Here is a 26649-nt window from a genome sequence, read left to right as displayed (position 1 = left end):
TGGTGTTTATTACTTTTCCAACTCGGCAATAAGATGCTTATCTTAAAATACTAAGAAGGTTAGGTAAGGTCGGTGTTTTCTATGAAGCTTTTCAAGGTAAACTAAAATATTCACAATAAATTAGTATGTCACATATGCACTTATCTAATAAGTCAATACTGACTGTGCGAAAGTGCGAGACCGGGTTGAAACAAAAATAAAAACACCCCAAAACCTCACAACAGCCAACAAGCAGTCGAAGAGAAATGTTGGCTGCCGCGTGATAGTTTAAGCTGGCTGTGCCAGCCGCTTAGCGCCCCACCAGCCAATAAACACTCCCCTACCCGGGGCAAGACAGAAAGCCCAAGACTCCCGACCTACCCAAAGGGCAAAGACAACCACAAGTGGTGGTGGTGTTTGGTATTGTGTGAAAAAAGATAACTAAGATAAAAAATAGATAAATAACGGCTTAATGTGTATACAAAAAAATTAAGTTCCTTTCTCAAGAACAATAGCTGTTCCCCCCCCTTTTTTTTACAAAATTATATATTTTCTTTAATATTTGTTATTAAAACACAATATACAATACTGGTTATGTATAATCTGAAATTTATTGTAAAAAATATAGTACCTGTCCAAAGTACTGTATTTACAACAAGAATGATGTGCTCATTGGATACTGTGAAAGCTGGATATAATTAGGTACCTGTACTGGTAATAATAATAATAATAATTTATTGTTTCGGGGGACAGGCAGTCAGAGTTTATTTATATATGTACACATTATGCTTACATCAAGGTCTTCCCCAAGGTCGAATTACTGACGCTTCCCAGGACGCAACCCCCCACAAGAAGCTGATCAACTCCTGGGTACCTATTTATGGCTAGGTGAACAGGATCATTAGGTGATGGGAAATTCACCCAACCATATCTGCCCCATGCGGGATTCGAACCCAAAATTCTCAATTGTGAGTCGAGAACAAACCTGACTGTACTACTGTACCAGGACCCTAAGTTTTTAATATGGTTTTAGATTTCCAATAACTTCCAAGTACCTATTTAATGCTAGGTGAACACAGGCATCAGGTGCAAGGAATCCTATTAAAAATATTTCACCCTGCCCAGGAACTGAACCCAGGACCAAGTAACTAACTTCAGGTCAATAAAACATGAATACATGATATTAGGAGAAAACATCTATGATTACAGTATATACATCCTATAAATGCACCAGTCACTTATCCTACATGTAAAAGACAAAACAGAAAGATCACATTTAATATTTGTTTTTATGCAAAATGAATGACTATATAATAAATGCTTTTGATTTTCAATTAAAAAAATAACCATTATACATCACAGTATGTAAGAAATTCAGATGCATTTCATAACCTCTTTCTCTATAGGGCAACAAACATCACAAGTTTCATTATATGTATCTCAATTTTTTTAATTCTTGTAAAAAAATCTTTTGTAATCATTCATGACATTCATGGCTACACATTGTACTGTATATACAATACTATACTGTATTTTATGTTATGCTATACAGAAGTGCATTATTAAATATCCTAATCACTCAATGATTATTTAATTATTTTGTCTGTAGTAGGTATGAATATAATCTTACAAGAGAGAGAGAGAGAGAGAGACGGGGTTTGATGTAGAGTGGTATAGTGATCCTTCAATAACTTATCAGTAATTTACACATCAGATAATGCCGACTTCCTGCAGAGGCAGAAATGTTTGACTAATCAAAGAGAAAAATACTAATGTTTGACCTGCTGAAGAAATATAGATGGTAATGTTAGACCTGCTGAAGAAATTTAGATGGTAATGTTAGACCTGCTGAAGAAATATAGATGGTAATGTTAGACCTGCTGAAGAAAGATAGATGGTAATGTTTAACAGGAACCTGCTGAAGAGAGATTGTAATGTTTGTGTGATCACCCAGGAAGTTGGTTCAGGTCTTCCAGCTTGTCATAGTCTCCTTCACCATTGCCACTACTGCTGCCTCCATTATTTCTCTCAAATGACTCCTTCTCAACTACCTGGCACAGTTTCACCAAGTTGCCAAATGATCGGACAATGGTTGCCAGACGGTTGTCTGGTAGAGGGGTTGTGAGAAGTGTAAACACGTGTCCAAACACTAAAGCATCTAATTCAGTTGGTCTGAAATCAACAAACAATTCAATTTTAATTTTAAAAATAGTACAGAGTAACTAGTTGACTGTAACTGTAGCTACCATGTGAAAAATATTCATCATTGTTACAGGATAGTCTCTGGATAATGATCGATCCATGGAGGTTTGGATGTAGAAACTTACTTTACCTTCATTATAAATATTAGAAACTTTTAACATACTACAAAAGCTGCTAATCATTTCTGTAAATAAATATCTTGGTCACTACAGTACTGTACATTCAAATTAAATTTCCCCATAAAAGTATACAATATGTATGAAACTTATAGCTTATAATTCATCACAAACTCTACCATACTAAAGATACATAGAACATATGAATACATGACACCACAGAAGATTTACGTGTTTAGCATACTAGGATGCATGTCGGTCTCACAACCTTTCTACGCTTATATGCTCTCAATGGCAGAATGGGTATGGTACCAAGTTTGCCAGTGGTTGATGATCTGGCGGTGCAGAATGTATTTCATCTACATGCCTTTCCTTCTGAGATCGTGTGATATGCCATCTTGTATTAAAAAATTATGATCCATTTTTCTTGGGATACTTCTGACCCGGCTGACCCAGTCCCCATCCCTCTTCTTTCCAGGCGAGGGACGGGAGGTGGTGGGGCAAACTAGCTCGTGCTAGTTTCATAATATTTTGGTTGCTTGTTTTCATAATTGGGAAAGTTCTTCTGGCAGTTTTGAGGCTGCAGTCTTGGTTTTAACTATGTAGTGGTCTGTTTTCTTTCTCTCACTTTCTGGATGCCTTCCTTGGCGGTGGCAGACATTAATTACTTTAAATGTAAGATGTTCATATTGCCGCTGCTCTCTGCACTTCTCTGAGTGGGGTCAGGTTCTGGCTCATGGTTCCTGGTAGGTCAATAGAGCTCTGCCATTAATGGCACCTAGTAGCATGGCAATAAATCAGTAATAGCTTCAGGGAGGCTCACTGGACTCCCCCCAGAAAAACATTACGAATGAAAATGTTTACTTTTCCACTGTACAGGAGGTGGGGTACACGAGTTATTGAAATTATTATTTTAGGTGATGATGTTGAAAAGTTATGTAACAATGTTAACCAAGGAAATATCCTTGGGATATTTTCTCACCTGTTACCAAAGAAGTAGTCTTGTTTGTCCAAACGTTCAGAAAGAGCGCTGCAGCAGTGTTCTACTTCATTATATACCTATTAGTGAAAGAAATATTCAAGATTGTGGAATAGTTATAATTGGATCCATCCTTATTGCATATATTCAAACAAACTAATAATAACCAAAAACTAAATATGAAAATATTGGTGGCATTTTATAAATAAAAGCTGCCCCCTCAAAAAAATATACATTTAACAGTACTGTACTGTATTTAAAGACCCTAATATTTTTATTATGAAATACTGTATTAGTTTTTTCATAACTACAAATAACACCTGAAGATGCCCTTGATAGTTTACCTCTTCCAATGATTTTTGTTTCCATCCAAGAACATGTAAGCGTCGCAAGACTTGACTGCGCTTCTGGTGTGTTAAAATATGATTAATTGGCCAAGGGTACACAGAGCCATATCGTGACTTTGTTACCTCTTCGTAAGTTACTTGATCAATCCACGAGATATAAAGCTGAAAAAATTAAATACTGTACTGTAATTGATGAACATGAGATCTGACACTGAAGAAAGGTTGCAATACATCACAGTATTGTACTAATTACATAATAGTACTGTATTAAACATATCACAATACTGTACTGTACTAATTAGATTACAGTACAGTACTAAACATTACATCACAATACTGTACTAAACATTACATCACAGTACTGTATTAAACATTACATCACAGTACTGTACGAATCATTATATCACAGACCATGTAGCAGCTGTATCTAATATTCATTATTTTATACAAAGTCTTGGGCCACAATTATTATATTAAATTATTATTATATTGAATTACTGTATTATATGGTTATTTACAGAAATGACTGAAGATACTACCTGGGATAGAAAAGCAGAGTCCAAGTGAAAGGCTTCAAAGGAAGAAGGGGGTTGGCTGAAAGGAAGACCCAGAAGCCTCGCTGAGACTAGCAGGCTCAATTGCCTCTGGGCCCAAATTGGAAAGGGCAACCCCAGAGCTGGCTAAGCCATATCCCAAACTAAACTGTGCCCCGACGCCGAAACCATCAGATGCTTTGGGGATGAAAGCAGGGAGAAGGATCAATATAAGGGTGAACCACACTTGAAGGGGAAGGAAAAGGAGGGGTAGATGGAACGAAGGTACCATCACCTCCAACTTCAGGTCCCTAAACACCAAATGGGGCAGCTCTGGGGCCTCCAATTGGGTACAGAACCAGGATCTCTGCAACCTAGAGAACCTAACATGGAAAGTTATTACTGCCTGGTAAGCCCTAATCACATCAGGAGGGTCAGAAAGAAGAGCAACATGTTGGAAGCAGACACTACATGAAATCAAAGTCAAATGCTGCCTGACCCAACAGGCAGCATAGCAGAGGCAGAAGAAATTAACATTACTACATGGCACTGACAATGTGCAACCCTCAAACTCGCATGAAATGTAAGCAGGTCCAGGGGGTATATCCAAGGCACTACCGAACCTGCAGGGGAATACCAGGGCCTGAAGGACTTGACCAAACAGGACATCCAAGCACTGGGATGCAATGCCAGATCTTTAATGGAAGGGTGTCGCATAAATATAAAATGGCAAACTAAGCCCACACAACCTGTTTCACCCAGCTGTGAAGGCCGACTTCAGCATGATGTAGTGTAGCATTTGAAAACTCAGCCAATGTTACTACTGACCAGTGTGAAGACAGGAAGGTCCCAAGACACCTGACTCACCCTGGGCCAGGGCCACCACAAGCAAAGAGGGAGTGACTTCCCAACACTCTGGGGAAGGGAACCATGGCAGTGTAAAAGAGCAACATTAGGGAGCACACAGGGAAGAGAACCCTGTGCATATGCTGCTCCAAGCCCTCATTACCTCCAAGCTCATGCATCACTGCACTGTGTACAGGAATGCACTCGAAGGAGAAAACCACCATTTTGAACAGCAATATATTGGAGCCCAAGCAGCAGAGGCGACCAGGCACACACTACACATATCAGCATAGAACTGAAGGTCATGTAGTCAGCTGACTGCGAGCTACCTCCCTCCTCCCCCGAAACGATAGGGGGGAAGTGGGGTCAATTAAGGAAACGCTTGAAGGCCACATGGGTACCAACACACACAACACAAACAAGGAATAACAGTTTAAAGCTAGACAAGCCACAGTGTAGGACTGACAATAGGAGATGCTTTTCCATCCACAAGGTTATAAACCAATGAAACTGCCTACACGCCAAAGCAGTAAATGCCTTGACTGTTGAATTTCAAAATCTAACTGAAAAAAAGATTATCAAGGCAAATGGGGGGGGGGGGACCCTCAACAAGCCATCAGCTTCCTATCCTTGTCGAGGCCACTAGTGTTAGTGGCCCTCGGGTAAATTCAGGTAAAGTCTGGGTAAAGTCTAAGCCTTCTCACTTAACATGTTCCAACCATCTACTGTGGTGGGGCTGGTGCTTGCTTTTCTGGCGGACCCCTGAAGCTCCCCAATCATATGGCCCATGTGTGTTTATTCTCCACAAGGCTCATTCGCTTCTGCTAACAGGCAATGTTCAGTTAGCTGTACGGCTTTGTAATTTACCCTATTTGGGTATGCCGGGGCACATATGGCACCTCTGTAGTTTCAGCCCCTAAAACAACAGCAGCAAGGATAAGGAACTCTGAGAAGCTAAAGGAAAAGAAATTTAACAGGAAAAAAAAACCATAGGGGTGCCAGGCACGATTCAAAATGTCTATGGCTACACGTGGTTCACATCAGCTTCCTCAGGGCTCTTGTAAACAGACGCCATTTTTTTTAAAAATCGTGAGCAATATTCTCCAGTGGGAGAGCCACAGTACTGTTGGAGCAACCAAGGCTGGCACATGCAGCATGAGCTAACAGCATTGCTGTTCAGCTTGTGACCACAGCATCGCTTAAAAAATGTCAAAATAAATATGTAACTGCTATTATTTAGCAATGACAATATTACAGACGACTCCTGACTGTGATAAAAATGACCATGATTGTGATAATAGCAGGATTGTTGTGATAATTAGCACTATGTGGGAGTAGTAATGCTGAGGGAGGGAGGGAGATAGCGTCGTTTACTGACTGTGTGGCCACCTGTTATTGTCTGCATTCACCATACCAGCTCAGTGGTTCTCTATGGTGAACACAAATGTAGATACTTATATATAATGTATGTATTAGAGTAATAACAGCAAAAGGATTATGTTGGGAGGAGCCATTTGGGTTACTGAATTACATCTTTTTGCTCCAGTATTTTTTATCTCACTATCTATGTTGGTACAGTGGCACCTCGACTTACAACTGCCCCTACTTGCAAATTTTTTGAGTTATGATAAAAATTTTGACTACATGTTACTCGACTTACGACCTTTGCCTTGAATAGCGACTTTGTTGATACGCATTTGGGTTGACCGAGTGCATGGTTCCTATGGCATGAGAACTGTGGCATAATTTGTAATATTTTGCTTATGTGCACATGGGAGGTACCCTTGTTACCCCTCTCCAATGATAAACCCTTGCTACAGCCATTTAATGGTTAAGATAGGTGCAATAAGACCTGTACCATAATTAAGATGGGTGAAACGAGCTGTATTATAACTAATGTCAACCAAACTTTTCTTACTAGTTGTATATAAGAAGGGCTGCAACTGTTCTACGTTTCAGTATCACACCCTATATAGAAAGGGAGATATATAAATATTTTTTTTTACAACAAATTTTACACATTTTCAATAATTAACTACAACCACAAGTTTCAAATGACAATTTCTATGACACTCATATATCATATTAGCATATAATAAAGGATTTGGCTAAAAAGGATTACCCAAAATATGTTTGATTTTACTAATACAAGTAGTCAAAGTTCCCCCCAAAATATATGCTAATATTTCATGTTTGCAAAGATTTATAAAATCAATAAATGAACTCAGGAATAAAGTGTTTTAGCATTATTGTAGAGACGTCAACTCTACATATAAGGTGTAAATTTCATGTAAATTGAAAAAAAATGAAAGAGGAGATGCAATTTTATGTTAATTGAAAATAAATAAGATCAAACACTGCCACCTGTGGTTGAAGTTGACTTCAACCAATTTCTTCCAAAATTTGCAACTTTACAGATAGGCATATGTTCTGTAAGCTGTACAAGTTTCATGCAAATCGGCTGATAAAAAAAATGAGAAAAAAAAAATTGAAAACAAAAAATCTATTTTTTGGGGGCATAAAACCGAATATTAAAATACTTTATTATATGCTATTGTGATAGCTTAGAGTCACAGACATGATTTCAGTTGACACTTTTGTTTGATGTTAATTTTTGACCATTTTGGAAATTTTTTTACACATAATTCAATACTTTTTCTTCCTTCCTATTTATGCTTTAATGCTGAGAGTTGGGCCAGTTGAACCAAATTTTATATACAACTAGTCAAAAAAGTTTGATTGAAATTGAATCATTTTTCATTTATCGCATTTTTCCGTAATATGCCCCCCTTAACTGACAGCAAAGTATACCTACAAAGCCAAAGGAAGAAGCGGAAGGACCGCCAAGAGACTTCATACTGCCGCCTGGACGAAACCCACAGGTGGGACACCAACAACGAAGCCACCTTATCACCATAGAAATGATGATAGACTTGAGTCAAAAACACCATACGCGTAGACTCGAGGAGAAGACCGAACCAGCTATGTGACGCACTGGCCCATGGGGCCAAAAGGACTACTCTTCCCTGGTAAGTCTTCAAGCGAGTCAGGACCTGGAGCAACAGCTGAACTGGGGGAAAAGGGTCCAGGAACCCCCACCTCGAGCAGTCCTGCCGAGAGGCATTGATCCCGACGGTCTTGCAGTTGGGGAAGGGCGCCAAATACATCGGGAGGCACTGCGACCATGCCGACGTGAAGAGGTTCACCTCTGGGCGCCCGAACGTCTGGCAGAGCCACCTGAATGAGTCATCGACCGTCCATTCCGTGGACAGGGGATCAAACCGAGACAGGCCATCCGCCAAGACATTGGACACCCCCCCCGGATCGTGAACTGCCAGTAGAGCCAAACCCCGAGAACTCAGCAAACGAGACACCCAAAGCGACCAACACCAAAGAGCCTGGGACCATATCGAACCCCCTCGGTTCAGGCAATGAACCACCTGGGAGCAGTCCGAATCGAGCCGGATCGTCGATCCGCGGACGACCCGAACCCTGCGAAGCACAAACCAAACCGCCGTGAACTCCTGCACCGTGCTGTGGGCCTGACAGAAGGACAGACCCCATCGTCCCTGGCCGGCCTGATGAGCACTGGTCACAAAGCCCCAGCCGAGAGATGACGCGTCCATGAACACATCGAGCAAGGGCTCGTGTAGGCGCTATGGCAATGAACCCCCAAAACCCGAAGAGGAAACAGGCGACGCAACACTTCAACACCTTGCCCCGGGGGTCGAACCCAGTGATCGCATGAGAGGTGGAAGGGACGTCCATGAAGGAACCAAAACAGGCAACGCAGACAAACCCGACCCAGCGGGCAGACCAACATCGCAAAGTTCAGGCTCCCACACAGATCCTCGAGCAACCGCTGAGTGGCCCGGGAGCCTCCCAGAAAACAGCAAAGGCGGGATCGCAGGCGAAGGAGACTCTGGAGGGAGAGACACGGAAGTGGTCCGAGAGTCCCAAACAAGACCCAGCCAAGTCCGAACCTGGAAGGGGGGACCAGATGGGACTTCCTCCAGTTCACCAAGAACCCAAACCCGGCGAGCTGGGAAAGAACCAAACTCCTGGCTAGCAGACATGCAGATCAGCTGGGAGCCCAGACCAGCCAGTCATCGAGGTAGGCGTGTGAAAATGCGAGGCGCTAGATTCAACCTGAGCGGAAGACAACAAAAGCGGTAACTCTGACGCCCCACAACAAATCCGAGCCAGTCCCTGAAACAATCACTGGAGCCAGAGCACATGACTGCAGCTTACAGCATCAGCCTCAGAACCGAGAGATGGATGGCCGGCGTGGGGGTCTGGGGCTCCACCTTCTCCCTCCCGGGAAAGGAGGAGCTGTGCAGACGGCGGCGCAACGACGTGTGATGTCATACTCGTTTGGTTGTTTCTGTTTAGGGAGTTCTATCCACTTGTTCGGCTTTTTGTAGCAATTTTCACCAGAATTGGGGTTTGTTTTGGGATGCTTACCTTTCTGGGTGCCTAACCCGATCGATGGCAGATAGAATGCTTCCAACCACACGGTGGTTTCTATAGGCCATTGCTTCTCGTGCCTATGTGAGGGGGGGGGGGGCTAGGTTTTGGCTCGTGGTCCCCGGTAGGCCCACAGAACTCCATACACATGACTGATGCCAAAGTCTGACATTAGCATATCAGCCTGGATAGCTGCGGGAAGTCGACGGGGCTTCCCCCAGAAATGGTATAAAATTATATTAATTTGGGTAGGTAAATACAATAAAAAGTTGTAAAATAAAGCAGAGCTGAAACTTACCTCGGCATTTGCCAAAACATTGCTAACAAGTGACATATAAGCACGCATGTCTGCTTTTTGTGTAGTGTCCAGCACATCTGTCAGAGTGACACCCTGGGGAAGACAAAATTGTTCCAAGTATGCCACACAAGTTACAGCTTTCCAGATAAATCATTAGTCTACACACTTTAAATGCAATTGTATGTTTCTCTTGTTTAGCAAGAAAACAATAATTATATAGTATGAGTGAAGAATACCATGAACACTATAGATAGATGAGGCAAGGCGCCCAATGATGAATTGTGGCAGATGCACGCACACACATGAGCATTTAAGAGTCAAATGGAATGTGGTTTAGAACAAACATTTAGGAATGATTTAGCACTAACACTTGCCCCTCACATATATCACTCACTTCCTATTCCTCCTTTTCTCCCTTCCCCCTTCACCTTTCTGTTGCTCCCCTTTCACTTTTCAGTTCCTGCACCCTCACCTTCCTGTTCCTTCCCCCCCCCACCGTTGTGTTTCTTTCCTTATCACCTTCCTGTTCCTTCCCCCCACCCCCATGTTCCTTTCCCTCCCTCACATTTCTGTTCCTTCCCCTAACTCCTCCATTCACTTTCCTGTTCCTTTCCCCTCACCCTCATGTTCCTACCCCCCTTATTTCTTTTCCACCCTCCATACCACCTGCTCCCCTCCTTACACTTTCCTGCTACCCGCCCTCTCAACACCTTCCTGTTACCCCTCCCCTCAACACCTTCCTGTTACCCCTCCCCTCAACACCTTCCTGTTACCCCTCCCCTCAACACCTTCCTGTTACCCCTCCCCTCAACACCTTCCTGTTACCCCTCCCCTCAACACCTTCCTGTTACCCCTCCCCTCAACACCTTCCTGTTACCCCTCCCCTCAACACCTTCCTGTTACCCCTCCCCTCAACACCTTCCTGTTACCCCTCCCCTCAACACTTTCCTGTTACCCCACCCCCCCAAAACTTTCCTGTTACCCCTCCCCCCAACACTTTCCTGTTACCCCTCCCCCAACACTTTCCTGTTACCCCCCCCCTCAACACCTGCCTGTTAACCCCCCCCCCCCCTTGACACCTTCCTGTTACCCCTTCTCATCTTTCTAACACCACCATTCTCACCACTGTGTGGTCACCTGCCATCACTGCTCACCTTGTTTGCGACGAAAGCAACAATGGGGTCCAGTTCAGCCACCACAAATGCTCCAGCTTTGATGAATGGCACCTTGCCTGCAATAGCCAGGAAACATCCATAATTTTCTCACTCAAACAGTCTTTATGCAAAAGGTAATCAGTGCTTTATCCAAGGTACTCAATTACAAAACAAATGGGATCTGCTGCTCAACACTTCTGTCTTGCACTTGGAGGCAAACATGAGCTAAATCCACATAAAATGGATAGATAAAATTGTTAAAAATATCGTTTTATATATCTAGCTTCAGAGTCAAGCTCGTTACAACTGAACCATAAGGCATTAAGGTTACTTGAATTAAGGAGTCTAATACAATTCAACTGGTGGTATTGTAGTGGTGGTGTTGTAACACCCAGATTTTCATATATGGTCTATGTTGACACTGGGCTGCTTCCTGGGGGATGTGTAACAAAAAGGAGGCCTTGTCGAGGACCGAACTGCGGGGACGCTAAGCCCCGAAATCATCTCTAGATAACCTCTGGACACCCTGCTGGTAGCTGTGTACTTGTGTGGAAACCTGTTGACAAGTTCAGTACTGTACATCCATTCCACACCACACTTTCTCACTTCTCTGGCAGGCAACATGTATGGAACACTTCACTATATTTACTAACTACTTGGACTACTTGGTTACACATACTGGTAGTGGACATCCATGGGTATAAGCATTCATATATTCATTAAACAAGTATAACTTCAATTTTATTAGTTTGGTAACTGTAAAATTAGCTGAAGATGGGGGATGACTGGTACCACAGAAAAAGGAGATATTAATTAATATAAATAGATAGATATAGATGACAGACAAATCCAAAGAAGGGAATAATCGACTAAGGGGAATACTTTCAAATCACAATTTAACAAATTTATGCAATGAAATGCCAATTTCTGGGGTGACCCCCGGTGGTTCCCTGAAGCTATATGCCGAGATGGTCACCATCTAATAGGTCACATCTGCCATAGTGTTCTACAGGCCTACCTGGGATCAGAGCCAGAACCCGGCTCCCTCACAGAGGCGCTGTGAGCAGTGATATTTGTATTCTCAATCTCACTAGGGAAGACCACCAGAAAGTCAGGAAGTCAAAAGAAACTACTGCTGGATACAAAAGACACCAAAGCCTCGAAACCTGCCTAAAGATTTCCCCCAACTAAGTAAACAATCAAATTCTCCCAGATCTTGCATGAAATCGTTTGCCTCCCCTGCCCAACTCATTTGGATGTAGGGTAGGTAAGCTCACTGCCTGCCAGGTTCTAAGCTCCCAGTTCTAGATGAGATGTAAACATCCCCCCAATGACCTTGAGAGGAGGGAGGCGATCAGGGAACTGCTGGTGCTCACCCAGAAATTGGCATTTCATTACATTCAATGCTTGTTTCTGGGAAGAGCCACTTGTGACTCTGAAGGAAGAAGGAAAATCACATGGGAACTCACCAGGAACGAGAAAGCACCACAGAATTCATGATGATAACGAGACCCCGGGCTAAGAGACATAGCCCAAGGCCACATATGGGTGCTGACCCTCAGGAACATTCATCAATTACCAGTCCACCAGAACCTGTTTGACCTCCAAAACTCCTGTACCCAATTATCAGCCCAGGACATGTTCACAAACACAGCTGAAAAGAGCAGCATACCCTGTACTTCCTAAAGTCATGGGCACAAGGGTAGACTGGCTGGCTAGATTTAGTAACACTGTGATTGACCTGGGAAATATGAGACTTGGAGCAGGGGATCAAGGAAACAGGATCGACAAGCAAGGCATCCACCAAAGCAGAATTGGTGCCACAAAGGTAGTGGAGGACAGCCACCACCAGACAAAACACACGATGCACCCCAGCTAAACCAACTGAGTAGCAATGGTCAAAGGGCCCCTTCAAGAAGTCAACTGACTCGATCTTTGCCAAAAAAGGAGCCGACTGCAAACAAGCAAAATGCCACCAATGCTGAAAGAACAAAAACCCCACCTCCAGAGAAGAGAATGAAGCTCCCCAACATGAAAACCAGAGATAAGAGAAAATAAACAACAATGCAAGAGAAAGAATCATAACTGAAGGGGAGGGGGCAGTAAAATGAGGAGGAAGAAAGAAAAGCAAGAACATGGCCCAAAGACGAAGCAGACTCAGGCAGTGCATGAGCTGGCTGGAGGTAAAGCAAGGTATGAGACAACATGCGAGATGAAGCCGAGGTAGTACCTGTATTTACACTGAACACAAGCTGCAGCGGCTCCACCAGCACCGCATGATACGAGGCAAGAGCATTCAGCACGAGATGCCAATAGAAAAAATAAAAAAAAAAAAAAGAAAGGAGGGCACCACATGCATCGTTGTTCCACGGAAACAAAGGAACAATGATGAAGTGAAGAGAAGTGGCAATAGGAGTACTGTACTGTACTACGAAACTTCATACTGTTGCCGAGAAGAGGAATGCAGGTGGGACACCATCAACGAAGCCACCTGCTTGCTGTAAAGATGGCAATAAAGACATGTCAAAAAGACCAAAAGTGAAGAGCTGAAAAGGTCAAACAAGTGAAGCAAGTCACTATGCCAACCTTCTGGTTGAGGTGAAGTCGAGGAATTACATCATCATTAGCATTGGAATTACATGCACCTCCAAATCTTTTTCTCTTTCCAATTCCTGTAGTTGCCTTCCATTTATGTTGTAGACACTTTTCAGTCTTCTTTCTCCCATCTCCTTCTTCATTACATTACACTTTTTTATATTGAACTCCAGCAACCATTTGTTTGCCCATTCCTGGAATTTGTCAAAGTCTTCCTGTAAAATTCTGCAGTCCTCTTCAGTTGTAATATTCCTCATTATAGTGCATCACTTTGTAGATCTGTTGTCTGTGTATATTCTAAAGGCTGCTGCAATGCAACTATCTTTCCTAGAAATATTAACATGAAGATGCAAGTGATACAGCACGGATGAGGATGATTCAGTGAGCATATCCATTAGTAGTTGAGCATCAGGCGTGCTGCAGACTCTCAGGCCATCCAATCGCCAATATTATCACCACCTGTCGGATGGACCGAAACATCATTGTTTCTTCATTTTCTGACGTGGTTTGGTCATCATATCTTTGGATGAACTGCGGTACTGGACAGACCCCACTAAACAGCTGACCTCTATGTCAATACCATAAGCCTTGCATCAGATATTCTCATTCTTATTTATCAACATCCCATTATGGAACATCTGCATCACCCCTTGTTGAATATACAATACAGAATTGTACTTTATAGCATTACCAGGTTCATATACAGTACAGTCATAGGAAACTTTATAAACAATGATCCTGCTATAATATTAAATACATAATGCAAAATACAGTACTAAGTTAGTAGGCAAAGGAGTTGAAGACACAATGTATACTCACCACTGGGTGACATATGCTCAGCATTGCCTCTCATCTCCAGGGAAAAGTTAAGATGGCACATCTTAAGAAATGCCTGTACTGCTAAGCAGTTAGCATTGTCTGGTAATAGAATTTGTTCAACTTCATACTGCTGGAACAGTTTCACATCTGTTGGCCAGGGTTCTTGTGCTACATTGATAAAATGTATAAGCGTTATACAAAAAGAGTAAAGGTGAAACAAAATGTTTAAAAAAAAAAAAAAAAAAAAAAAAAAATATGACATTTAAAATTATCATTTATTGAATTAAATGCATCATTAGCTAAGCTCAGAGTGAGAGTCTAGTAAGGAATAGGAAATGAATTATAAAAAAGTAGTTATTGGATGATAAGCTTTCACAAATTGACTTTAAATTATTATTAGTTAATTAGTGGTTAAAAAAAAAAAAGACTTCACAGTACAGCAGTTAATTGGAACAAAAATCGGATGGTTTCAATCTCGTCCAGTTGTTCCGTAACATGTTGTAATCTGACTCAACTATCAGTTGGGTTAACCCATGTATAGGATTAAAAAATGCGAAACCATGTTGGAACAAACACCCAAAGAATTTTTTTTTTTAATTTTATAAGTTAATAAAAATACAGGGGTACCTCAGTTTAAGAGTTTAATCCGTTCCTGGAGACGGCTCGTAATCCGAAAACTCGTAAACCGAAGCCAATTTTCCCATAAGAAATAATGGGAAATGAATTAATCCATTCCTGACTACCCAAAAACCTCACTTCAAACTAAATTTTATACCTAATTCATCTAAATCTACACTACAAAAGTATGTTCAAGTTATTACTTACCCTTGCTGATGACTCCTATTGGCGTATGGAAGATGGTGAGGAGGGGGAGGAGGAGAGGTGTTACTGTTTTGAAGGCAAGTCCCCTTCCATTATAACTTCAGGCAGTAAAGATTTTTCTGGAGTGTACTCTTTGGCACATTTTGTCTGCCTACCACTAGGTCCTGGTTGTGGCTCACTGCTCGATTTTCTCACAACGAAACGAGCCATTGAAGATTGTTTTTCCCTTCTTTGCAACACTTGTCTGTAGTAAGACATCACATTGTCATTTAAAAGGTCAATGCAACGGCCTGCTACAGCTTTATCTGGGTGAGTTTTTTCAACAAAACTTTGCAGTTCTTCCCATACTTCACACATTTTCTTAACGAGGAAGGGACATCCTCTACTCAACTATTTTCTTAGAGGTTGAACTTTACCACTGGCTTTCTTGGGACCCATAGCGAGATACTGTATATAATAACTTTTATGCTCAAATGGCCAAAAATTTGACAAAAAACTGTAAATCCTTGTGAAGAATTCAGGTAGGATAGTCACTGGGCGCATGGCTCTGGTAAACTGAGGGGCGAGCCGTGCCACCACGCGCTAGGTCGACCAGTACGCGTATCAACACCCTCGTATTCCGATGTAAATTTTCCGAGCAAATCCTGCTTGTAATCTGAAAAACTCGTAAACAGGGACACTCGTAATCCGAGATACCACTATAAAAATTTATTAATTTTTTGCTGGGATAAAAATCATTCCACACAATGCCATAAATGCTTCATCCACATACAGTGGTACTGTACCTTCGTTCACGATCCTAATCCTTTCCCAGTGACAAGTCGAACACCAAAAATTCATAAACCAAAATAAATTTTCCCATAAGAAACTGTGTAAATTTAATTAATCCATTCCACAAATATTCCACAAAAATATTAACTTGTTAACACTATCGCTCGCTTTGGACACCAATCACTTCCACTTTTCCTCTCGAGTCTTAGCTGTGGACAGGACTTGCATCCACTCCAAAAACATTTGTATAAAATTCATTTTTTATCCGATCGACCTCGGGATAGTTTCAAAATAAGCGCCTTTAGAATGCGCACAATTTGACAACAAAATGAAAGATGTAACATGAAACTTGATGTCTAAACACTTGAAAGATTATAAATACGTTTTTGATCAAAATTTTAAAATATTTGTTAAAATTCTATTTATTGTGCGATTATGTTGGGACTAGTTTTAAAATGTGCGCCTTTACGTTACGAACAATTTGATACCAAAATGAAAGATATAACACAAAAATTTATGTCAGAACACTGGAAAGATATAAATAATTTTGTGATGATGAGCTTCCAGAATTAAAATATTTGTTAAAATTCCAGTTATTGCTAGATGGGACTAGATTATGGGACTAGATTTATAATACGCGCCTTTTTATTACGAACAATTTGATACCACCATGAAAGATGTAACACGAAAATTGATGTTATCAAACTGAACGAGTATACACATTAGGTTGTGGTGTGCAAATTGGTGCTCGTTCACGGGTAACTTTAGGCTTAGCTGCGGGGAGTCTCGCCAGGCTTTTGGACATTATATGCATATACACCTGCAGGGAATTTAATTGCGAACACAATGATACCAAAACAAACAACGTAGCACAAGAATTAAAGTGAGAAAACTGAAACTAGTATACCATTTAGGCGTCGCCATACGCTCGCCCACACCGTCCGCCCCCATGACATCAAAGTCTGTGGCGCTCACGCGCCGCATGCGTCTTGTCTTTAGTAAGACACCACATTATCATAAAAAGGTTAATGAAAATGGCCTGTTACAGCTTTATCTGTGACACTTTTCAGCAAAACTTTGCAGTTCTTCCCATACTGCACACATCTTCTTAATTAATGAGGAAGGGAGATCAACAACCTGCATATCATTTTCATGTTTACGAGTGATTTATTGTTTTTCCTCTATCATCATCCTTGACTATTTTCTTAGGTTGAACTTTACCACCAACTTTCTTGGGATCCATGGTGTGATATATAATAAGAACTTTTCTGTTCAGAAGAGGAAAAAAAAAAAATTCTTTACAGAGAATTAAAGCACGGTCATTACTGGGCAGGTAGGCGGGATACAATAGTAAACAACTGCCCAACACCCCAGCACCATGCGCTCGTTTGATCCAAACACGTCCCAACAGACATCGTATTCCAAGAAAAATGTCATACACCAATTCAATTTTTACGATGAATTTGATGTCGTATGCCAAAAAATTCACTCTCTAGGGCAGTCATACACAAGGTACCACTGTACTTTAAACACAAATGATCACCAATAGAACCTAAACACCTAACCTAACCTATACTTGACTATACATAGAATTTTAATAAATAAATAAACTAACTTTTTTATTCATTTATTTATATAAAAGAAGGTACAATGGGTTTATGAGTGTACATAGCATTGATGTTTTCACATTATTGCAAAGCCACTAACACACAGCATTTTGGGCAGGTCCTTAATCTAACAATTTTTAGTAGGTAATTTGTAACAAAATTTGAAGAATATTTACAGGTAAATTGTAAGAAAGTGTGAAGAAAATTAATAGGTACATTGTAGTCAAATTTGAGGATTATTAATAGGTATTGTACATTGAAGTAAAATTCACGTTCAACATAACCCATGATATAAGTTGATAGGAGTGATTACAATGGTGAAGTTGCATGGCTTAGGCACATATATTGGGGGGAGTGGGTAGTACAAGATACAGTGTGAGTTTGAAGCACTAGGTACTTTTTGGTTTTACTTTTGAAAAAAGGCATAGGTTGGACAGATTTTTAATCCATTAGGGAGCGAGTCCCATAGACTAGGTCACTTTATTTGCATAGTGTTTTTACACAGATTTAGTTTGAAACTCGGGATATCAAAGATATATTTATTTCTGGAGTGGTGATTATGGATTCTATTATATCTGTCAAGGACAAGTTTCAGATCAGGATTTGCATTTAGGAACAAGGTTTTGTATATGTAAATGGCACAAGAGAATGTGTGTGTGGAGTGAGTTTATGTTTAGCATGTTTAGGGATTTAACCCCTTAACTGCACGGCCTCCAAATATGACACCCCCCCCCCCCCAGTGCGCAGGAAATAAAATCTCTGAAAAAAATTATTTTCTGTATATAAAGTGTCAAAAACCCTTCCCTGAGTAAGGGTATAGTAACAGAAGGTCGAAATTGTAAGTACTTTAGCTGCTATGGAGTCAATTCGTGCGTGACGTCATCTTTTCCTGGTCGCCCGTGGCATACGCCCCGGGGCCGGTAGGGTGCTCGGGGCAGGATGTGCGAGTTGCCGCGAATATATTTTTAATTTTCTGCGTTTAATAAAAAAAGCATTTAATATGCTTTTATGTGCCAATCATATGTATAATAAACACGTACACTATATTATGGCAGTGGAACATCCGTACTGTCCGAAGACATTGTGTTACGTGCATGACACATGTGTACACATATCCGGCACATATTTCCATTGTATTATGCTAATTTATGTATACATGCAGTCTATTTACGCACTATACACTATCACACACTATATACATTCACCATGAACACACTCAGAACTCCGCGAGTGTCAGCTGCCACACCCTCACTCCTCCAACATCCAGCCTCTCCCTCACTCCTCCAACATCTTACTCGCCAACATTGCTCATCCCACCATACTGTTGTTATTTGTATTACACATGTTATGTATACCTATCTACATGTTTTATACAACAGAACTATGCAAGTAAGCCAGTACTGTGTCCAAACTTTGCAGTGGCCACCATACACTGCATGAGAAATCACACAGCAGCCAGCAGACAACACTACGATTACGTCACCTCCCTCACCAAAATAGCTCCTCCCAACATACTCCTGTTGCTGTTACTACACTATATACACACATTGTATATACCCATGTACAAATGTGTTCACCATAGCGAACCACTAAGCTAATATGATGAGCAAAACAAGAGTGGCTACCACACAGTGAGGTTATCTTGAGGTTATCTTGAGTTGATTTCGGGGCTTTTTGTTTTTAGTGTCCCCGCGGCCCGGTCCTTGACCAGGCCTCCACCCCCAGGAAGCAGCCCGTGACAGCCGACTAACACCCAGGTACCTATTTACTGCTAGGTAACAGGAGCATAGGGTGAAAGAAACTCTGCCCATCGTTTCTCGCTGGCGCCCGGGATCGAACCCGGGACCACAGGATCACAAGTCCAGTGTGCTGTCCGCTCGGCCGACCAGCTCCGAGGCTACCTCGATTCTCTCCCTCGCTCCCTAACCACAATTACTCCTCCCACAATACTACACACAGTGCTTATTATAACCACAATCCTGTTGTTATCATAATACTGGTCACTAAATCCTGTAAATACATAATTGACCACAAGTTTATTTTGTAAAGGACTCATTTGAAAGAAGAAAGAAGAAGAAGTCATTTGAAGATTCCTAATGGACGAAATAATGCTGTGGTGATATGGCTAGTGCTGTGAACATCGTGAACAGCATTGAATCACTAATATTTGAACATTGTACATAAGTCATTATCACACTCAGGATCTTCTGTAATACTATCATGGCTAAATAATACATGTTATATATACAGTATATATTTTGACATTATTAGGCGATGCTGTTGTCACAAACTGAACAGCAGCGCTGTGAGCTCATGCTACGCACCTGGAGGCGCGTAGTGCACCCCAGACGTGGGCCTGCAGGCGCGTTGCGCAGTTAAAGGGTTAAACAGAGGGGCTGTGTTGTCTGAAAATAGAGTTGTTATTGTTCTGATAGCAGATTTTTGCTGGGTGATGATGGGTTTGAGGCAGTTTGCAGTGGTTGAACCCCATGCACAGGTACCGTATGTAAGATAGGGATAGCTTAGCGCAAAGTATAATGAGAGGAGACCAGAGCTTGGAACATAATATATGATTTTTAGAATTATACCAACTGTTTTTGAGACTTTTTTTGGTTACATGTTGTATGTGGGTGCTGAAGCAGAGTTTCTTGTCTATGTACAGACCAAGGAACTTTCCAACATTTTTATTGCCGATGTTAACATTGTCTATCTAAAGCTGAATTTAATTTGATGATTTGCATCCAAGTAAAATGCAGTACAGTAGTTCTTTTCTATGTTTAGTGTTACATATAAGAATATGGTTTATGACTATGAAATTGACTATAATTAGATTACATATAAAAAAAAAAATTTAAACACAAGCAGCTGATAACGAAACGTAAGCTGGAGAAGATTCAAGGGTACGCGACTATAATAGTCCCAGAACTTAGAGATATGAGTTACAAGGAAAGTTTGCGTAAATTGCACCTCACATTGCTGGAAGACACGGGTTCCGGGAGACATGATCACCATATACAAAATTCGCAGGGGAATTGGCAGGGTAGATAAGGACAGATTATATACCACAGGTGGTACTCACACAAGGGAACACAGGTGGAAACCGAGTATTCACATGATCCAGAAGTGGCTTTAGGCACAGTATATACTAGCTTTATCTAGAAACCCAATATTGTGCTTGTAACTCATTTTGAATGTACATATGTTCTTTTACCAAAGTATTACTGTATTATTATTATTATACAAAGCCATTAGAGCAAACTTTTTTCAGTGTCAGAGTACTGTAATTAATAAATGGAATGCTTTAGGAAGTGATGTGGTGGAGGCTGATTCCATACAGTTTCAAATATAGATATGATAGAGCTCAATAGGCTCAGGAACCTGTACAACAGTAGATTGACAGTCGAGATGCGGGACCAAAGAGCTAAAACTCAACCTCCTCAAACACAACAAAGTGAGTACAACTAGGTTAATACTTGGCCTGAGGACAGGTTGCTATAAGTTTGGGTGCTCGTCTGTTCCAACATAGATGCACATTTTTGGAATTCTATACATGAGTTAACCCAACTGACAATCGAGTCAGATTTCAATATGTTGCAGAACAGTCATGAGATGTATGCTAGGCATATCTCACATTACTAGTATTGTACTTAAAATATTCTTAAAAACAAAAAAGTCCCTCACTCAACCTCAGGTATAGTCAGGTCCACAACCCAGGTATAGTCAGGTCCTCCACCCAGGTATAGTCAGGTCCTCCACCCAGGTATAGTCAGGTCCTCCACCCAGGTATAGTCAGGTCCTCCACCCAGGTATAGTCAGGTCCTCCACCCAGGTATAGTCAGGTCCTCCACCCAGGTATAGTCAGGTCCTCCACCCACAACCTTGGTATAGTCAGGTCCTCCACCCACAACCTTGGTATAGTCAGGTCCTCTATCCACAACCTAGGTATAGTCAGGTCCTCCACCTACACACTGGGTGTAGTCAGGTCCTCTATCCACAACCTAGGTATAGTCAGGTCCTCCACCTACACACCGGGTGTAATCAGGTTCTCCACCCACAACCCAGGTATAGTCAGGTCCTCCACCTACACACCGGGTGTAGTCAGGTCCTCCACCTACACACCGGGTGTAGTCAGGTCCTTCACCTACACACCGGGTGTAGTCAGGTCCTCCACCTACACACCGGGTGTAGTCAGGTCCTCAAACCACACACCGGGTGTAGTCAGGTCCTCAAACCACACACCGGGTGTAGTCAGGTCCTCCACCTACACACCGGGTGTAGTCAGGTCCTCCACCTACACACCGGGTGTAGTCAGGTCCTCCACCTACACACCGGGTGTAGTCAGGTCCTCCACCTACACACCGGGTGTAGTCAGGTCCTCCACCTACACACCTGGTGTAGTCAGGTCCTCCACCTACACACCTGGTGGTGTCAGGTCCTCCACCCACACACCGGGTGTAGTCAGGTCCTCCACGCCCACTGCAGGTACAGTCAGGTCCTCCACTCACACCCAAAGTATAGTCTGGTCATCCACGGGTGTCGGCAGCACACACCGTGTAACTCACCTCCCAGCTCCACTGATATGGAGTCAGTCAAGAGGACGGAAGGCATGTTGTTGTGTGTGTCAGCTGGGAGTGTTGTGTGGGTCAGCTGATGCTCCCATGATGCCTCCTGGCGGCCAGCTGAGCATCGTCGCCATGACCACCAATCCCACGCTCAATACAACATGGTGCTGGCTCCTACAATTTTTCAAATTCAAATTTCAAAATTCAAATGTTTATTCAGGTAAAGTACATACATACAAGGTGTGATACAAATATTGATATTTTTATAGATAGAGCTAGTACATTCAATGCCTAAAGCCTAAAGTACGCAAAGCGTTTCGGGCAGGAAAAACACTAAAGACTAAAACTTAATTAATACTAATTGAGATAAAAGTATAAATTGTGCTGAGAAAATATAAAAGTAAAAAAGGTGGAACATGGTAGAAAAATAGCAAATATACAATTTGGTCGACAAACAGCATTGTTTAAGAATAACAGACATGGGTTGACATTATAGGGGTAAGGTAGGTAAGGTAGTTCGGTAGTGCTTAGTTTTTATCATAAACTGGTTGAGAGAGGTACAGTCTTTAACATGATTGGGAAGGTCATTCCACATTCTGGGTCCCTTGATTTGTAGAGTATTTCTAGTTTGATTAAGTCGTACTCTTGGAATATCAAAAAGGTATTTGTTTCTGGTGTGGTGCTCATGGGTTCTGTTACAACCTTCAATGAAGCTTTTAAGGTTAGGATTGACATTACAGTTCAGCGTTTTATATATATATAATACACATGAGAGGATGTGCAGGGACTTAATATCTAACATATTCAGAGATATGAGTAAGGGTACCGAGTGATGTCTGGGGCCAGAGCTAGACATTGTCCTAATAGCAGCTTTGTGTTGAGTAATTAGAGGAAGTAAATGATTTTGGGTAGTAGAACCCCAAGCACAAATACCATAGTTGAGATAAGGATAGATGAGAGAATAATAGTGTCACCAGGGCAGGGCGGGGTACATAATATCTGATCTTAGAAAGACTGCCAACAGTTTTTGAAACTTTTTTGATATATTTAGAATGTGTCCCTGGAAATTCAGCTTGTGGTCAATGAGAACACCAAGGAATTTGCCATCTACTTTGTTACAAATTTGGGTATTGTTTATCCTGAGATTTATTTGATTAGAGGATTTATTGCCAAACAAAATATAGAAAGTTTTGTCAATGTTGAGGGTGAGTTTGTTGGCAGTTAGCCAAAGATGGACTTTATTTAGCAGTTTTCACTGTGACATTTAGAGCAAGGGGGTCAGGACTGGAGTAAATGTAGGTTGTGTTGTCAGCAAATAGAATTGGTTTGAGGTGTTGGGAGGCATTTGGAAGGTCATTAATGTAGATGAGAAAGAGGAGAGGGCCAAGTATGCTGCCATGGGGAACACCATTGTTGATGGGTAGGGTGGGAGAAAAAGAATTATTCACAGAAACATACTGGAGCCTGTCAGTGGGGTAAGATTTAAGGTATTGCAGGGAGTTACTCCATAATGATGTAATTTAAGAAGGTTTTGGTGGTTGACAGTGTTATCTTGAGATGATTTCGGGGCTTTTCAGTGTCCCCGCGGCCCGGTCCTCGACCAGGCCTCCACCCCCAGGAAACAACCCGTGACAGCTCTATTTTGTTATATATCATATAAATATATTGTCCAATGTTAATATATGTTACTTTAATCAATGTCCCAAAAATATTTTTGTTTTAAGATTTTAATTATTTTTTTCTCCTTTGTTTATTATCTGATTTTGTTGTAACCTTTACATCCTGGAGAATGTATATGTTTTCATAACTTAATGAAAATAGAATGAAATTGGTCAACAAATAAGTCAGTCACAACTAGCAAAAATTGAGACAATTTTTTTTGGCTGATTTTTTCTCTGATTTCAAACTATTGTTTCTTTAGGTTGTTTTGATGATTAGGGACCATACTAGGGCTGTTTCACTTATATAAAGGATACCCTAAATATATCCCCTAAATCATTATATTTCTTATAATTATCCCTATATTTTGTGTTTTTTTGAGGTTATTTTTGTTGAAATGAAGTCTAAGAAAATATAATATCCACATATTGACCTATAACTTTCACATATTTGAGTACAAATGCCAAACAATACTTATTAAAACAAACAATTAAATTACCAAATTAAAACTACTTTTATTCCATTGTTGATAACTTCAACTTCAATTATCTCTGAAACCAGAGTTTCAACTTTGAGTGGCTTCTAAAATTTCAGTTATTAACCAATTCTCACTATTTTGACATATTGTGTGCTCTGCTGTCTTTTCTACAATCCCATCAAATGGATTTTTCATAAACTTTATACAATTGGAGATATAATTTTTTTTGGTCTAAATTTGCGGCATATTTCAAATGTCCTATTTTTTTTTTTACAGTAAACTGTACTAAAAACCTATATTCTAATTTAATATGCTATTCTGAGAGAATAATAACATTAAATGAACACTTAATGATAGTTCATATTTTTTATTCTGAATTGAAAATCTGAAGTTTTCAATATTCAATTTTAAAATTAATTTTGATTCTCTGGTTTTTCAAGTTACGCTGTGATCATTTAAACAATGTTGGAGCATTTGTCTAGTTGATTATGCAAAAAAATTGGAAAGTGTTTGTGCAAGTTTTAAAAACATCTTAAATTATTTTTTGTCAAATCTTTTATGTATGTATTGTGCAGTTTTAAGGTTAACCAGTAAAGCAAAAAAAACACCTTGGACAGGGTTAGGTTAGGTAATTACTTAAAGCTTCCTAGCATTACATAAAAAATTTTGAAATACGATATATTTACTCACTATAATGTTGGTGCTGAATGAACATATTTTTACTCTGAAGTAATATCATTTTATAATTAAATAAAATTTAGTCCTGACCCTCTTGCTTTAAATGTCACAGTGAATACTGAACTTAATAAAGTCCATCTTTGGTTAATTACTAACAAACTCACCCTTAACATTGACAAAACTTTATGTATTTTGTTTGGTAATAAATCCTCAGATCAAATTAATCTAAGAATAAACAATATCCAAATTAGTAACAAAGTAGATGGTAAGTTCCATCGATAAGCTGAATTTCTAGGGACACATTCTAAATATAGCAAAACAAGTTTCTAAAACTGTTGGCATTCTTTCTAAGATCAGATATTATGTACCTAGCCCTGCCCTGGTGATTCTCTATTGCTCTCTCATCTATCCTTATCTCAGTTATGGTATTTGTGCTTGGGGTTCTACTACCCAAAATTTTCTACATCCTCTAATTACTCAACACAAAGCTTCTATTAGAACAATATCTAACTCTGGCCCCAGACAGCACTCAGTACCCTTACTCAAATCTTTGAATATGTTAGATATTAAGTCACTGCACATCCTCTCATGTGTACTCTATATATTTAAAACTCTTAACTGTAATGTCAATCCTGACCTTAAACGCTTCCTAGAAGGTTGTAACAGAACTCATGGGCACCACACCCAGTTTAAGAGAAAATTAAGTACTACCTAATAGACTCCATGTAACCAACTTTACCCCCTAAATGTCAACCCATGTCCTGCTATTTTCAATCAATACTGTTTGTTGACCAACTTGTATAATTGATGATTTCTGCCATGTTTCCTCCCCCCCCCCCTCTATTTTTCCCTTTTTCAACTCAATTTATACTTTAATCTCAATTAGTATTAAGCTTTAGTCTAAGTGGTTTTTCCCCACCCTTGCCCGAAACGCTGTGCGTATTAGTAGCCTTAGGTATTGTATGTACTAGCTCTATCTATAAATCCAACATTATGTTTGTAACTCATCTTCTATGTATGTACTTTTACCTGAATAAACATTTTGATTTTTTTTTTTAAATTAGAAGAAACTATGTGGCAGGTGATGCCATAGGAAGTCGATGCTCCAAGCAACAATGTTGTGGAGCAACTTATCTAATCTATAGTGTTGCCTGGGGGTGTGTCATATTTCTTCATTACTTACATAATGCTAGGAAGCTTTAAGTAGCTTTGAATAATGAGACATAATTTGTCTTCGTTATCTTTTCCAGCTGGATTTAAAAATTTAACAGTTTTGGCATTTACGGCTTCGGTGAGTAGGTGGTTCCATGGGTTTATAACCCTGTGGGTAAAAAACATCTCATATTCTGAGTTTTACATTGTGGCTTGTTGAGCTTGAAATCGTTGCTCCTTGTTTGTGTTACCTCTGATCTTTTGAAGAAATTTTCCAGATCAACATCCTCCAAATTGTTCAGTATCCAAATGGAGTCCAATTTGGATACTGAACAATTTGGAGCTGCACTTTCTCCAGAGCAGTTACGTCTTTCTAAAGATGTGGTCTCCATGCTTCAATACAATAATCCAAATGTTATGTTATGTTATATTATCCAAATGTTATAATAACACACTCTGCTTTTAGACAACACACAGCCCCCCCCTGTTTAAATCCCTAAACATGCTAAACATAAATTCACTTCACACATTTTCTTGTGCCAAATTACATTTACAAAACCCTTTTCTAAAGTGTAAACCCTGTTC

General features: G+C 40.5%; 1 protein-coding gene across 1 annotated transcript; it reads right to left on the bottom strand.

Moving 5' to 3' along the window:
• Positions 1-560: 560 nt before the first annotated feature.
• LOC123744991 (metaxin-2) lies at positions 561-22257 on the bottom strand. The gene is made up of 7 exons (XM_045725229.2): positions 22098-22257; positions 14336-14503; positions 10922-10998; positions 9768-9860; positions 3621-3785; positions 3280-3356; positions 561-2151 (listed from the first exon to the last, which is right to left on the bottom strand). Exons 1-7 carry the CDS (start codon positions 22141-22143, stop codon positions 1926-1928), a joined length of 852 nt encoding a protein of 283 aa, XP_045581185.1. The 5' UTR covers positions 22144-22257; the 3' UTR covers positions 561-1925.
• Positions 22258-26649: the final 4392 nt, after the last annotated feature.

Source organism: Procambarus clarkii, chromosome 10, assembly GCF_040958095.1.
Source record: "Procambarus clarkii isolate CNS0578487 chromosome 10, FALCON_Pclarkii_2.0, whole genome shotgun sequence".
In the NCBI taxonomy this organism is placed as follows: Eukaryota; Metazoa; Arthropoda; class Malacostraca; order Decapoda; family Cambaridae; genus Procambarus; species Procambarus clarkii.
This window is presented reverse-complemented; position numbering and strand designations above follow the sequence as displayed.

Coding starts and splice junctions, on each gene's coding strand:
- LOC123744991 (XM_045725229.2), bottom strand. CDS start 22,143: ATGCCTTCCGTCCTCTTGACTGACTCCATATCAGTGGAGCTGGGAG. Junction 14,504..22,097: donor CATATCAGTGGAGCTGGGAG/GTGAGTTACACG, acceptor TTATCAATGTAG/CACAAGAACCCTGGCCAACA. Junction 3,357..3,620: donor AACAAAAATCATTGGAAGAG/GTAAACTATCAA, acceptor TTTCACTAATAG/GTATATAATGAAGTAGAACA.